The sequence below is a fragment of the Gossypium hirsutum genome, chromosome A04 (genome assembly GCF_007990345.1).
Source record: "Gossypium hirsutum isolate 1008001.06 chromosome A04, Gossypium_hirsutum_v2.1, whole genome shotgun sequence".
Taxonomy (NCBI): domain Eukaryota; kingdom Viridiplantae; phylum Streptophyta; class Magnoliopsida; order Malvales; family Malvaceae; genus Gossypium; species Gossypium hirsutum.
In genome coordinates, this window is record NC_053427.1 from 83,888,892 (window position 1) to 83,905,431 (window position 16,540).

Below are 16,540 nucleotides of genomic sequence, written 5' to 3' on the forward strand. Positions count from 1 at the left end.
TCAGTGAAAATAAATTTTATAAAATAATTTTCAAGAAATCTGCTAAACAATAGAAAATATTTTACTTAGATTGATCCAAACACTAGGAAATATTATCTTTTCTAGAAAATAAGTCCTTTTCCAGAAATTATTTTCCGGAAGTCATTTTTAGTGAAACAAACAGAGCCTTAGATTAGATTTTACCCTATTGGTATGTGAATGAAAGTTCAAAAAAAATGTAGTTTGGTACATGAACTATATTTCATTCTTCAATGTGGTACTTCGAGTATTTTCATTCCCAATTTGGTACATGTGGAATCATCTGTCAACTAATTTACCCCAAGAAAATGATTGTATGAAACAGGAATGTCACATCATCTTATATCCCTTACCAATTATTTAATGTCATTTCAACATTTTTTTTCATGTTATTGACACATCATTTTGGTAATTCGTTTCAGGAAGATTTCCCATTTCCCACATGAACCAAACCTCCTATATCCACAAGTGAACAATCTTCAAGCGTTTTATGAAAATTATTCATTCGTTTTTCCTCCCTCGAGACCCTCTATTTTTTTCATCCCATACAATATCTCATTAAAAACCCCACAAACAATCCAAGGTAAACTTTGGTCCTCTCCTAACTATGCAACAAATTCCACGTTTCCTCTTTCTCTTAAGGATCAGGAGCCCTATAGAATCCTGTCAACCTCCACTCCTGGCCATTATCATCCTCCTTGATATTAACATCTATGTGATTTGTCGAATAGCTCCTTAATTGAACAGACATTCCTAGCTTCCAAGCCAGACATAAGCCCCCTCGTGTACCATCTGCCAGAAACAAAAGGCCATTTTGAAAACCACATCTACGGTAACATCTTTCCATCCTATCACAATTTAACTTAGTCTCAATAAGAAAGACCATCTAGGGACAAGCACTCTTCAACACATGTTGAAGTCTTCAAATAGCTATGGATTCTCCAAACCATGAACATTCTAGCTTAATAGTTTCATTGTTCCTGGCCGACATGCCTTTTGGTAGCCCCCAATCCTTTTTGAAAAGGAGCTGAGTGTTGCTCCAAATTGGACATCTTCGAATCTGATCATTCAGAAACGTTAGAGTCTATAAAATTATGGCCCAATGCATTAGTTACCAAATCTGCTGGCATCTTCTTTGACTCCACATCCTCTTTTGACAGTTGATCGGTCACTAGAGATTGTTTAGCCATCCCATCTTCACCATTGACCCCATAGATTACCACCAATATAGAAGCATTGTGTTATCGACCTCTTGGTAGAAAAGCCAAATTTCAGACTTTATTTTCCTAACAGTTTGGGTTCGACTTTAAGCGTCAATGAGTAAGGATGATCATCCTCCACCTTATCTCTATTGTCAGTGGGTATTTCATCACATTCCTTAACCTCATTGACCCATTCGACCACACTCAAAGCAGAAATTTGACAAATTTTCATATTTTAAAGCAAGCCATACATTTTCTTAACATCCAGTCGATATGAATATTCCTCTTCTTAATGATTTTTGCGCACCTAGTTGAACTCATAATCAACAAAACTCTCCTTTAACTTTGGATCTAATCATTCCTCCAAAAGTTGACCCAATGGCGTGCATAAGATCTTTCTTATCACATTCCGGCTCACATGGACTAATCTTAAGCCAAAATGGAGAAAAATATGACGGATCTTACTCTTTTCGATAGGTTCTACCAACCGAGCAAAGATTATTAGTTGCCTTCTAAATAACCAAGGTCGTCTCTCCATGATAATTTCCATATCATCTTCATTCTCAAATGAGATTAAGAATAAATTTTGCCCTGCCATTTCAATATCAAACTTCTTTTTTATCTTCCATATACTTTTTTATCTTCAATATCAGGATTATATAATTTCTTCGTCCAAATAGAGCATAGCAATGCCAGCTTATCACTCGGGATGACCAATGAACTTTTCACAGATAATTGGACAAGTTCTTCTTCTAGGAGAGAAATCTCGTCCCTCCCTATTCTGAAAAAAGTCACCACTCTCTTTCAATCCAATCACAACTATCACTGTTTCTCTGGAACACTAAGAGAGAGCACTCTAGACTATTCAAATTATTCTTGACTAATTTCTTTTTTATTCTTGATATACTTAAAGAAAATATTTTTTTCTTTGTATTTTCCATCGTCACCCGATCTTCTCTCCGTCCCCTCCTCCCTCATTAGTATTGTCTCACTTCCCATTTCTTTCTTCTTTCCTTTTGTTTCCCTTGAAGCTTCAAAGGCTAGAACTTTCCTTGGTGATCATGGTGTTGCTTTGGGTGGTTCTGTTGAAAAGTCAATTAAGGGGGTGTTGAAAAGTCAAAAATGGGAGGTGCAATTGGCACCGAAAGAAAAAGTGATAGGCAAGTTGTTTAAAGTTGAATGGGATAATTGCAATTTTGGTTCCTAATTTTTTAGGCCATTTGCAAGTTGGTCCCTAAACCTCAACTATAAATAGGCCTAATCATTTTTCATTTCAACCATCCCAACCAATCTTTCTCTCTTAGTTTCTCTCTTCTCCCATTTGAGAATTCTTAAGGAATTCTATTTGTTTGTAATATTTTGAAGATAGTAAAGTTATCATTTGGTGTTAGTGCCCGAGGACGTAGGTATAATTTACCGAACCTCATTAAAACTCTTGTGTTCTTTCTTGTCCTATTTTTCTTTCAATATTTGAGGGTATAATAGTAGTATTTAATTGTGCTATTAAATTACTATAGAAGGGATATTCTGACTAAGGAAAGACTTGGTATTTAAAAGATCCATGTGATCCACTTCTCTTCCTTGGGAATTGAACTTTGTGTGATTTTTTAGTACAATAATTTACACGCTTCCGACCCTATTGTAACAACAAGTGGTATCAAGAGCCGAAGGTTAATCGTAGTATGCTCTGTGGTTGCAGTTTAAACTGATCTTCCACATCAGAAAAGATTTCCTTTGGTATATTGAAAGATTATGGAGAAAACGGTCGGTGTAGGAGCTTCAACATCGTCCATGTAGACAAGACCGACAATTGCAAATGCAAGATTGGCCGTGGAGATCTTTGATGGCACGGGCCATTTTGGTATGTGGCAAAGTGAGGTTCTAGATGCCCTTTTTCAGCAGGGTCTAGACATTGCCATTGATGAAGAGAAACCAGATGATGTACAGGAGAAATATTGGAAGGCGATCAATCGGTTGGCATGTGGCACAATTCGATCATGCCTTTTTCGAGAGCAGAGGTATGCTTTTTCAAAGAAGACTTCTGCAAATAAGTTGTGGGTGGCACTTGAAGAAAATTTTTTGAAGAAAAACAATCAAAATAAGCTCTACTTGAAGAAAATACTGTTTCACTTCACTTACGTCCCAGGTACCACAATGAATGATCACATCACCAAATTTAATCAGTTAGTCACTGATTTGCTAAATACGGATGAGACATTCAAAGATGAAGATTTGGCTTTGATGCTGTTGGGGTCACTTCCTGAGGAGTTTGAGTTCCTAGAAACTACTTTACTTCATGGCAGGAGTGATATATCTCTGAGCGAAGTCTGTGCAGCCTTATACAGTTATGAACAGAGAAAGAAGAACAAACAGAAAAACTCAATCAGAGATACAAAAGCTTTAGTAGTCCGAGGTCATTCGTACACTTGGAAGAAAACTCAGAAGGGGAGATCAAAGTCAAAGTCCAGACTTGGGAAAGATGAATGTGCCTTTTGTCATTAGAAAGGCCAGTGGAAGAAAAATTGTCCAAAGCTGAAGAATAAGGGAAAAGCTGCTGTAGATGCTTGTGTTGCAAAGCAAGATACCAGTGACTCTGAACTATCACTTGTTGCATCATCATTGTCGTTCCATTCAGATGAGTGGATATTAGATTCAGGTTGTACATATCATATGTCCCCTAACCGGGAGTGGTTCTCTGATTTAGTAGAACTAAATGGAGGAGTTGTTTATATGGGCAATGACAATGCCTGTAAAACTGTTGGGATAGGTTCAATCCAATTAAAGAATCAAGATGGATCAACCAGAGTTCTGACTGATGTTCGGTACGTGCCCAGTTTGAAGAAAAATCTTATATCATTGGGAGCCTTGGAATCCAATGGTTCAGTTGTTACTATGAGAGATGGGGTTTTAAAAGTGACATCTGGCGTACTTGTGATATTGAAGGGCATCAGGAAAAATAACTTGTATTACTACCAAGGTAGTACTGTTATTGGAGCAGTCGCTGCAGCTTCCAGTAACAAAGAATTGGACTCAATGCAGTTGTGGCATATGAAGTTGGGACATGCCAGCGAAAAATCCTTGCAAATTCTGGCAAAGCAAGGATTGTTGAAAGGTGCAAAGGCTTGCAAATTAAAATTTTGCGAGCATTGTGTTCTGGGAAAGCAAAAGAGAGTGAAATTCAGTACTGCTATCCATAATACAAAAGGTATTTTGGAATATATTCACTCAGATGTATGGGGGCCTTCCAAAACACCTTCGTTGGGAGGAAAACACTACTTTGTTACTTTGTTGATGACTTTTCCAGAAGAGTTTGGGTGTATACCATGAGAACTAAGGATGAAGTGCTTAGAGTTTTTCTTAAATGGAAAACTATGATCGAAAACCAGACTGGCAAGAAAATCAAGCGGCTTAGGACGGACAATGGAGGGGAATATAGAAGTGATTCGTTCTTCGATGTGTGCCAAGAGTATGGTATTGTTCGACACTTCACAGTTAGGGATACACCACAGCAGAATGGAGTGGCAGAGCGTATAAATCGAACATTGCTGGAGAAAGTTCGATGTATGTTGTCCAATGCTGGGTTGGGCAAGCAATTTTGGGCTGAGGCTGTGACATACGCTGGCCATCTTGTTAATCGTTTGCCATCATCTACTTTAGAAAGAAAAACTCCTATGGATGTATGGTCTAGAAAACCGGCTACAAATTATGATTCCTTACATGTGTTTGGATCCACTGCATATTACCATGTGAAGGAGTCAAAGTTAGATCCGAGGGTAAAGAAAGCTCTCTTTATGGGAATCACTTCTAGAGTGAAGGGATTTCGTCTTTGGTGCTTAGACACAAAGAAAATAATCTGTAGCAGAGATGTTATCTTTGATGAATCTACCACATTGAAAAAGGTAGCAGATGAAGATATTCAGACAAGCGATACTCCACAGCAGGTGGAGTGTACTCCAAAACAGGTGGAGTTTGAGCAGATGGGGATTTTCCCAGTTAATAAGTCTAATTCTCCAGCCACAATGGAGGAATTAGAGGTTGAAGAGGTTCTGACCCAAAAACCGTTAAGTACACCAGAACCAGTTGCAGTTGCAAGGCCACGAAGAAAAATTTGTAGACCTGCTCGATTTACTGATATGGTGGCCTGCGCCCTTCCCGTTGTTGATGATGATATTCCTGTCACTTATCAAGAAGCAATCCAAAGCTTAGAAAGTGACAAATGGAAAAGCGCCATGGATGAAGAAATGCAGTCTCTCCAGAAGAACAATACTTGGGAGTTGGCAATTACCGAAAGGTAAAAGGGCAATCGGATGCAAGTGGGTATTCGCAAAGAAAGATGGATCTCCTAGCAAGAAAGATGTTCGTTACAAGGCAAGATTGGTAGCTAAAGGCTACGCTCAGAAGGAGGGAATTGACTACAATGATGTATTTTCCCCTGTTGTGAAGCATTCCTCCATCAGAATTTTGTTGGCCTTGGTAGCACAGTTGAATTTGGAGCTAGCTCAACTTGATGTTAAGACGGCTTTCTTGCATGGTGAGTTAGAAGAGGAGATCTATATGACTCAGCCCGAAGGATACACAGATGCTGGTAGTAGAAATTGGGTTTGTAAGCTGAACAAATCGCTATATGGATTGAAGCAATCCCCGAGTCAGTGGTACAAGCGATTTGATAGCTTTATGAAAAGGCAGAAGTACACAAGAAGCAAATATGACAATTGTGTGTATTTGCAGAAGCTGCATGACGGATCTTTCATTTATCTACTCTTATATGTTGATGACATGTTAATCGCTTCGAAGAGCCAAAAGGAGATAGACAAGCTGAAGGCTCAGTTGAATCAAGAGTTCGAGATGAAAGATCTAGGTGAGGCCAAGAAGATTCTCGGCATGGAGATAAATAGAGATAGACAGAGAGGCAAGCTTTGTTTGAATCAGAAGCAATATCTGAAAAAGGTATTACAATGTTTTGGTATAAATGAAAACACAAAACATGTAAGTACCCCACTTGCTTCTCATTTGAAACTTAGTGCTCAATTATCTCCGAAAACTGAAGAAGAAAGAGAATATATGGCAAAAGTCCCATATGCTAATGCAGTTGGGAGTTTGATGTATGCGATGGTGTGTATGCGGCCTGACATTTCACAAGTTGTTGGATTTGTGAGCAGGTATATCATGATCCTGGAAAAGGACATTGGCAAGCTGTGAAATGGATTCTACGGTATCTTCGAAAAACCGTAGACATTGGTTTAGTTTTTGAGAAGGATGAAGCACTTGGTCAGTTTGTAGTTGGATATGTTGATTCCGACTTTGCTGGTGATTTAGATAAACGTCGTTCAACTACGGGGTATCTGTTTACTATTGCTAAAGCCCCAGTGAGTTGGAAGTCTACCTTACAGTCTACAGTAGCTATGTCTACTACAGAGGCAGAATATATGGCAGTTACAGAAGCTGTTAAGGAGGCTATTTGGCTTAATGAATTGTTGAAAGACTTGGGAGTTATTCAAAGTCACATTAGTTTATATTGTGACAGTCAGAGCGCTATTCATTTAGTGAAAAATCAAGTCTATCATTCAAGAACCAAACATATCAACGTAAGATATCACTTTGTGCGGGAAGTCTTTGAAAAAGAAAAAATTCTACTTCAGAAGATTCCGACAGCAGATAATCCCGCAGATATGATGACCAAGGTGGTAACAACAATCAAGTTTAATCATTGTTTGAACTTGATTAACATCTTGAGAATTTGAGCACCTTCAGGTGTATGGCGCTCGAGAGCGCATTTGGAGGCACTACAAAAGATAGCTTTATCGAATATGGGGAGTTGAAGGAAGTGTGTGAAGATGTGATTATCCTAATCAAATCTTTAAGGTGAAGATTGTTGAAAAGTCAATTAAGGGGGTGTTGAAAAGTCAAAAATGGGAGGTGCAATTGGCACCGAAAGAAAAAGTGATAGGCAAGTTGTTTAAAGTTGAATGGGATAATTACAATTTTGGTCCCTAATTTTTTAGGCCATTTGCAAGTTGGTCCCTGAACCTCAACTATAAATAGGCCTAATCATTTTTCATTTCAACCATCCCAACCAATCTTTCTCTCTTAGTTTCTCTCTTCTCCCATTTGAGAATTCTTAAGGAATTCTATTTGTTTGTAATATTTTGAAGATAGTAAAGTTATCATTTGGTGTTAGTGCCCGAGGACGTAGGTATAATTTACCGAACCTCGTTAAAACTATTGTGTTCTTTCTTATCCTATTTTTCTTTCAATATTTGAGGGTATAGTAGTAGTATTTAATTGTGCTATTAAATTACTATAGAAGGGATATTCTGACTAAGGAAAGACTTGGTATTTAAGAGATCCATGTGATCCACTTCTCTTCCCTGGGAATTAAACTGTGTGATTTTTTAATACAATAATTTACACGCTTCCGACCCTATTGTAACAACAGGTTCGTTCGTTATCTTTTCTTGCTGATAGAATCGAAGTGGCAGTAACAACGGATGCCATCTTTGATTTCTTGTTGGGCATGTCGACAATGTTTGAATTCTCGATGTTGTTCTAGTGTCAACTGGCAAAATCTTTGGTCTAGAAATCGCGTGGTCTTAAGCAATTTCTGAGGTGAAAAATAAGAAAGATGTCTAGAATTCTCATTTCGCGATAATTTAGGCTTATTTAGACGCATTTAAGGGAAGAAATTGTCTAAGCCTATGCGATTTGCAAGACGAAAAATCTAACCCATTGACACTAGAAGAAAAATTGAATCTCTATCGGCGGTTGGTGGCTAAGCTCGTTTGTGTCAGGATAAGGGTTTGGAAAGAAAAGAGCAATTTCAGCGGCATCACTTCCAACTTTCAGTGAAAGAAAGCAAAAGCTGGAACCAAGCACCAAGAAGAAAAAAAATTCTCATCGATTCATGAAAGAAAATGATTTTAACCATGTCCGTTGGTTGTGTTTTAGTGAAAGCTGAAATATAGTACTTTTATTTAGGGAAAATTAAAAATAAGTCAGATTGGGTCTGTTCATAATAGCTTGATTATAGTATTTGGTTTGTAATTAAGGAATTTTGGTGATGATTACCGAATAACTTAGTGGATGAAGCTTTGATTGCTTGAGCATGGAGAATTTGCTTAGGTCTTCTTCCCTATTACACAAAAGGTCATATCTTTTGCAAGCATTTCCTTTGTAGTCGGAAAATAACCTCACCGGAATCTTGAAATGGCCGCCAGACTTTGAGATTTCTTATGAAAAATTATGAATTTTCTGATGGAAACTAGAAATTTCCAATCACTGAGTTTATGTCTAGAAGAACAAAGAAAATGAAAGGGAAAAGGAGATAAAAAGAAAAAATAGAAATAGAAATGAAGGGAAAATAAAATAAAATGAAATAATAGAAATTTTTAAAATATAACGCCATTTATTTGTTGCAGATTGGTCATCTAGTGCCACATCATCTTTCGGGACGATTTGGGTTAAACTAGTGTTTGAAACTATTCAACTAAATTAGTATAATTATATACCTAAAATTCTAATTATATACGTAAAATTTTAATTCTAATTCAAATGTATATTTGAAACCTTACTTCTAATTTAATTATAGGCATTTATATAGGCATTTAAACAAACAAACAAATTAATTTATTTTTATATTTAATAAATATAATTATTTATATATATAATATATAAATATAAAACGATATTATATTAATAATTGTATTAATAATTTACAAGAATTTGATTAAATTAAAATTTCATGTATAAAATTATACAAAATCAAAATTCATGTATAAAATTATACATTAAACTATAGTCCGTGTATAATTTTAAAATTTATTTTTTTAAATTACTGGATAATTTTCCCACTTTGGTAAATTATGATAAGTTACAACAGCAGGCAACACACTTACCAAATTCAGAAAAATAATAAATAATTCAACACCTGTCAAATGTGCCATTAATTGACATTCATTAATTTTATTTGATAATTTTAGTATAATCTGATTTTGAAAATTAAAACATACCAAATATAATTAGCTACACAGATTTTGTAAAATTTTTTAACATTCTTACCGTATCTGTTTCTTTAAACAATGTCTAGAACTATTTATAACTCTTCCCTAACCCTTAACTAAGAAAATAATACGTTTCAGTACATTCGAATCCACGTCCTCATGCACTGACAACAATACCGATGTCAATTGAACTAAGATTCAACTGACACGTATGATCATTGTATTTGATATTAATAGATAAATAAGTAATGAAATGGAACTCCCAATTTAGTAATAGTATAGATAAATACGAAATAATGAATTTTGCGTTTAATTTTGTTAGATGTAGTCAAATTATGAGATAAATTTTCATTTGGTTCATAAATTCAAATGTTTTAATTGAATCCTCAAAATAAAAGTGTTGTTTTAATTTGATCTTTTAAATAGTCTACTTATAAGTACTGATGTTAAATGTCAATATGGATCTACCATAATTTTGATTTTCTAAATATGTACCAATAAACATTTTAAAATACTTTAATCTACAGGTTAACATCAAAGTTGATAGCTAAATTGATATGGTAAGCTTAACTGGAACCATACTTTAATAAAACGACTCAATTGAAAAATTTTAAAATTTTATAAATTAATTTAAAATTTAATTAATAATATTTGGTACAATAAACCCTAATTATTTGAATTTAGAATATATTTGGCTTATTATATAGAAAATCTTGTAAAATAATTTAATAATTAATTGAGCCCTCAATAAAAAACAACACTCAATTGAACCTTCAATCGAGAATAAGTAATTAACTAAACCCTCAAAAACACCAATTTCTCATGTAAGCCATTGACATTCGTTAATTTCGCATCATGACAAAATTTGGTAAATTTTTTTTAATACATGAAAATTGGCTTTTCGAGAGATTAATTAATTTCTTATTTTCGGTTAAGAACTCAATTGAGTGCTACTTTTTATCAAGAGATCAATCGATTATTGAATTATTTTACCGAGTCTTCTTTATAGAATAAGCTAATATTTTTAATAATGACAACACTTATGTTTTTTAAGAATAAACTTTGCACATAAATGGGCTTCATATGTTGTTGGAAATGGGCTCAAGCCCATTAAGACTTTGAAGGGTCAATTTCATTCAAATGGTTTGGTTTTAGATAAAATTTTACCAAAAAAAAAAAGAAAAAAAAAAGAAACAAGTAAACAACACCGCTCCATCCCTTCAACAGTAGTTCTATTTTTTAATTAGGTCAACAGTTCAATTATCCCCCCTCTTGTATCTTCTCTTTCTTTTTGTTTTTTTTTCCAGCTCCAGGCCAAGCCAAGGGTTCAACCTGCAGTTGGGTCTTTAAGGTTGTTCCTTGGAATAAAGACTGTAAGTCAGTTTTTTTTTTGGGTCTGTTTAGGGTTCATTAATGCCATAAATCCCTTTGAGTTCATGTTTTTTAGACTTTTTTATTTCTTTTTTTTTTGCAGGGCTCAAAATAAAAACCTTCTTTTTATTTTTTATTTACCTAGAAAGCAGGGATGGATGTAAGTATAAGCAAAGCTTTTTTTTTAGGTTGTAATATAAATGAGTTGAAAAAAAAGGAGTGATTTTTTTTTGAGGGTGGTGTTTTGGTTTTTTTATTTAATCTTGTTTTCATTGTCTTTCTGTTTGAAGAAAAGTGTTTGGGTTTATGGATTTTTCTTATCTTTTCTCCATTTTTGGATTCTAGGAACCTGAGAAGGTGATTGGTGGTGTTAGTGAGGCTGAAATGGATGGTTCAAAACCAGTTATGGAAGAAACAGAAACTGACGGTCAAGTCCCAATGGAGGCCGAGACTGGAGCTGGTGAAGTTAAAGACCAAGTTCAAGTTGAAGAAGATGTGAGATTGGAGGCTGATCAGCTGGTTGGTGACAACCCAGATTCAGTAGCACAACAAGTCATTGAAGATACTAGCAAAGCTCTCATTGTTGTTGGTGCTCAAAATGAAGAAAAAATGAAGCCTGAAGAGAGTGTTGGTGTTGAAGACAAATCTTTAGCTGAAATTGATACCAAGATGGGTGTTATTGACCATGACGATGAGGGTGGTGACGGTGGTGGTGGTGGTGGCCCCATTCATTCACATGATAATGGTCTTTATGGAAGCCCCAACTCTGACATGAAACCCCAAGATGATGACCATGGCATTGACAATGGGGAACAGTTAAAGGACTTGTCTACTGAAAGGGAAATGAACATGCAATTAGCAACTGAACTTGGTGATAAAAACCCTAATCTATGCTTTGATAACTCAGGGTCAGACACTGAGGAAGAACAAGCAGCTTTTGTGAAGGAGGTTGAAGCCTTTTACAAGGAGAAGAACCTGGAATTCAAGCACCCTAAGTTTTACAAGGAGGATCTAAATTTACTTAAGTAAGCCTTTCAAAGTTCTCATGTTAATTGCAAACTTGTTTCTTTCTAATTCAAAAATGAAACCTTTGCGGTATAATATAACCTTTCTGTAATTTTTTTACAGGTTATGGAGAGCTGTCATTAAATTAGGTGGCTATGAACAGGTTTGCCTTCAATAGGATAGGATATGAATCTTTTAATTTTCTGTTCTTTTTGTTAACATGTGGTATTTGCATGACATTTAATTGTAGTTATTCGGGTTTACGCAATTGGAAATATATGATTTGTTTAGTTGCTTTGTTTATTTATGATAATCGAGGAAATTAAATACATTTATGGTTAAGAATAAGACAGAGTTATCGACTTGCCTTTTTAACCGTGCTGTGGGCTTTTTAGGTGACCTCATGCAAATTGTGGAGGCAAGTGGGCGAATCATTTAACCCTCCGAAGTAAGGATGATGTCTACTGTCTAGTCGATATCTGACTTCTAGCTTACAGAGCAATTTCCGTAACTTAACTGCAGAAAGCCTACATCTTCCTCCTATTGAAACTAACTCGTCCAATTTGTTAATGATGTACCTTTATTATGAATATATTACGTTAATGATGCTCCTTTTATCGTTTGTTCCTTTGGCATAGGACCTGTACTACTGTATCGTGGACATTCCGTATCTTTTATGAGAAGGTTTTGCTCTGACTGATGATTTCTTTTTAATTTGAAAACACATACCATGTGATTTAAGGCCACAACCCCGTGCCCTTCCTCTGTCAGCTCTAGTTTTTGTTTTTCCTTTATTTGTTAATTTAAAATGTGGTTCTGTTGTAATTTGGTTCCATCGATTAGGCACTGCTCGAGTATGAAAAGCATAAAATACACGGTGGATTGCTCCCTCATGCAGATACTTCATTTGTTGAGCCTAATGGAGTTGAAGCTCAGGTAAATATGCTTGCCGGTCAACTCCAACATGAATGTTGTTTGTTGTAGCCATGTCTTATGTTTATCCCATTTTCTTTCATGTAATTTTTATGTCTTCCTGCAATGAACTAGTGAGATTTTGGCTATTACATATGCAAGTGTTGTCTTGTTTTCAATCGATAACAACTTACTAGGACATTGTAAATCTTGTAATCAAAACCGTTAGTGCCTAAGTTGGTAAGAGAAAGGAATCGAGTAAGTTGATCTTCCCTAAAAGGTATGCTTTAATTTTCTCTGTAACACTATATGTAATTATACTTGCATGTTAGTTTTTGAGACAGCTACGTTGATTTGTACGATGATATGATAGACAATTATTGTTTTGCACAACATGATAAATTAGATGTTTGGTGGTTGAAACTATGGTCTTAAATGCTTGGTGTCCTTCACATTAAGTGTATACTTAACAATATGATTGAAATTATAATTGACACACTGTACGCATTAACTGACTTGCAAAATCATATACACGGAAAGAGATAACATACTAGTCTCTCTTTTCTTGTTAGGTTTTTAGTTGACCGGTACATGAATTTGTTACGATATATATATATATATATATGGTTATGCAATAATTACAATTAATTTTTTTGTAGGCTGGTAGTAATCAAGCTCCTGGGTCAGGTAGGGCAAAGAGAGATGCTGCTGCTCGTGCCATGCGGAGCTGGCATTCTCAACGTGTTCTCGATAACGGTGAGGTCTGTCATCCAATCATCAAGGTTTGTGGAGACCTTCTAAGCTTATATGCATTTACTGTTTTGTTAATCTTTTTCTCTTTTTCCTTTCTTTCGTCTGCCCTGACCTCACCATTTTTATGCAATGTTTTCGAATTATCTAGGACAAGACCTCTAGTCCGACGCTCAAAAGTGACAGACAACTTAAAAATTTTGGTATTTCTTATATGCTGGCGTGGCACATGAACCTCTACTACAATGCTAAAAATTGTCTTTATTTATAAGATTCAGTCGTTGCCTCAGGTTTATTGAAGCGTAAAAAGCCATCCACTTTGGACTCTGGTGTCCGAGTTTCTCAACTTAAAGCAACTAAATCACAGTTACGAATGCCCGTTACTTATTCCTATTCCCTACTTTTTTTTAATAATGTATATGAAACAGTATCTTGACTTTTCAAGATGCCGAAACTAGGCGTTCTTTTGGTAGGTTGGATACCGCGGTTGTTGATGTTGGAGCCCCAGCTGATTGGGTGAAGATTAACGTGCAAAAAACCGTAAGTCTTTCTCTTGTTTATTCTTAGGATAATGTGATTACATAGCTAATTTGCTCTTTATCTGTGATTCTTTCTCTGTGGTCTTCACAGGTTGACTGCTATGAGGTCTATGCTTTGGTTCCCGGGCTTCTTCGTGAGGAGGTTCGTATATCTTTAGATGATTCTCTGTTTTGTGTTTCACGTTTGCTAGTAGTAAATTTGCTGGACTGGAGTAACTGGGAAAAACTGGAGCCCGTCCAATTAAGCCGATATATCGTTAGGTCTAACCACTTATGTTGTTAATAGAGGTCTTAATGTGCTAAATTTGCATTAGTCTTGCTATTATACGTGCTACCTGAACACAATCCTTTCTGTAAATTCCTGGGTTGCAATTAGCTAATTACGTTAATCTTGAGATCTATCGTTTGGCCAAGATTCTTAATTTAGTACGAACAAGGATCCCCCGTATGTGTTTGATTATCGCTGGTGAACTACCGTATTTTTTTAAAATGAACCAGGTGCATGTTCAGTCTGATCCAGCAGGACGTTTGGTTATATCCGGTCAACCAAAGGAACTCAAAAATCCTTGGGGTGTTACACCCTTCAAAAAGGTTTGTCCGAGTTGATCATATTACAACGTACAATAGGATGCATGATCTGTTTCAATGATTAGGCGGGGTTCATTCACTGCATTTTTTCTTCAGATAGCCGTTTCTAATGTGCACTAACGATACGTGTGATTGTGTCCAGGTTGTCAGCTTGCCATCTAGAATCGATCCGCACCACACTTCAGCTGTGGTTACTCTGCATGGTCAATTGTTTGTCCGAGTCCCGTTCGAGGCAGCCGATGTATAAGATGGATTTGTAGGATTCTGTTTTTTAGCATCTTCACAGTTAGAGATTTCTTTAGTTTGAAATCAACCTGACATCTAATTCAGGAATGCACATGTTTAGCTTTATGTGAATATGACTCCAAAGATTTGGATTGTGTTCCGTTGCTTGACCTGTTTGATAGTAAACAATGGCAAGCCAAATGTTGGCTATCTCTCATCACCTTCCTTAAAATGTTGGCAAATTTTGGGTGATTTCGGGTTTAGATCATTTTGTTTTCATATTATTTTGGGTTTGGATTAGTTTCGAGTTTGGTTCATTCGGGTTTGTTGGTTGGGTTCATTTGGGTTGGCTTGTTCATGTGGCATCATAGCATTATGATAAGTTGACATTTCATCTATTATAAATATATTTTTTAAGTTAAAAAAATGTTTTTATCTCAAATTATTTAATTTAATTTTATTAAAAGAAAATTTATTAGGGTGTGTTTGGATAGCACAAAGTAATTGAAAATGTAATTATTAGAGTATTAATTATACTTTTGTAATTATAAAAAATTGTAGTTCTTTCATATGTGTTTGATTAATAGAGTGTAATTGTATTGTAATTTTTTATGTCTTTTTGGTAGTAAAAACTATAATTACGTAGTTATATAATTTATATTTTTTAAAAAATTAATTACTATAAAAAGTTATTAATATGATAAAAATAATTTTTAATAAAAAATAAGAAAATTAGAAAATACGTATCATATGTAATTTTATCTAATTGTTTTAGTGCATATTTGATGAGTCGTTCTTTTTTTTTTAATATTTAACATGTTTCTTACAATTACTTGTTGGTCTTTAACGAGCTAATTATCATCTGAGTTTGAATATGTATCATTAAAATTATTAATATATCATTTTTTCATTTATTTTTCTAAGTATGATTCAAGTTATGAAAAATGCATCATGTTAGTATGATTAAGCAATGGTTTATTTGTTATATTAAGGTTATGTTAATATGTAAAATATTTTTTTTACAAAAACAAATGGCTTCTTAATTACATTTCAACGTATTGAATATTTCAAATTAAAGAGTTCACGAGTTGTCTGTAGTGATTGTGTCTGGAATCATTCTTTCAAATGATATCATACCTCATGATATGGTGTAAGAAATTTTTTTGTATTAGCATAATTAACATCGACTTTATAATATTGGGTTTCAAAGTCCAAATAATCTAACTTTAATTATAAAAATTTATATAAACTTAATTTTGAAACAAACTTATGTTAACTTATATCCCTTTATTACAATATGTAAATTAAATAAAATTAATATAAATTTTTACAATATATAACTTTCATAAAAAAAGTGTTATAAATTCTCTAATAACTTTCCCAATATTTTTATAAATAACATAATATTTTATCATAACTTTAGAAAATTATCTTTTATAAATAAGTTATGAAAAAAAAACTATATATATTTCTATGAATAAGTATATTATTTTTATAATGTATAGCATGAACACATAAATAAGTTATGTCCATACTTATTAACCGCAAGTTTATATAATAAATATATTATAACACTTGTATAACATGTAAATTATTTTTTATAATAAAATTTTTAGCCATAAATTTTAAAGAAATTTAGGGTTTAAATAATATAATTTTTTATTATAACTTTATAAAATACACATTATTTTTATAATATAATCTTTTAAGATTTGTAGTATAATAATATTTTGGCCATAACCATCCAAAACACTTATGTGTGCTCGTGCTTATAATATAATTTTTATAACTTGTATAAAAATAATATTTTTAAAAATAATTTAATTATAAGTTTTAATCACAACTATCTTTTTTGACACGAGAGAGATTCTACTTGTAAGATATCTAATGAAATTGTCGCTGGAATTGAGATCTCATTCAAAGAGAAAGATAT

The 16,540-nt window shown here is 34.2% G+C and overlaps 1 protein-coding gene across 6 annotated transcripts; it reads left to right on the plus strand.

The window, feature by feature from the left end:
- The first annotated feature begins 10,387 nt into the window (after positions 1-10,387).
- On the plus strand, positions 10,388-14,824 carry LOC107949225 (AT-rich interactive domain-containing protein 6). 6 transcript variants are annotated; one of them, XM_016883964.2, is made up of 14 exons: positions 10,388-10,590; positions 10,692-10,748; positions 10,934-11,613; positions 11,717-11,756; positions 11,989-12,041; positions 12,232-12,277; positions 12,437-12,529; positions 13,165-13,287; positions 13,407-13,458; positions 13,546-13,621; positions 13,714-13,795; positions 13,886-13,936; positions 14,293-14,385; positions 14,525-14,824. In XM_016883964.2, exons 2-14 carry the CDS (start codon positions 10,743-10,745, stop codon positions 14,627-14,629), a joined length of 1,500 nt encoding a protein of 499 aa, XP_016739453.2. In that variant the 5' UTR covers positions 10,388-10,590; positions 10,692-10,742; the 3' UTR covers positions 14,630-14,824. The 6 variants fall into 6 exon arrangements, with proteins under 6 accessions (XP_016739453.2, XP_016739454.2, XP_016739455.2 ...); XM_016883965.2 differs by having other exon boundaries at positions 13,729-13,795; XM_016883966.2 differs by having other exon boundaries at positions 13,165-13,266.
- Positions 14,825-16,540: the final 1,716 nt, after the last annotated feature.

Excerpts from the sequence above, each read along its gene's own strand:
- LOC107949225 (XM_016883964.2), top strand. Across the intron at positions 11,614-11,716 it reads GAGGATCTAAATTTACTTAA|GTTATGGAGAGCTGTCATTA; the intron begins GTAAGCCTTTCA and ends ATTTTTTTACAG. Across the intron at positions 13,622-13,713 it reads CTTAAAGCAACTAAATCACA|GCGTTCTTTTGGTAGGTTGG; the intron begins GTTACGAATGCC and ends TGCCGAAACTAG.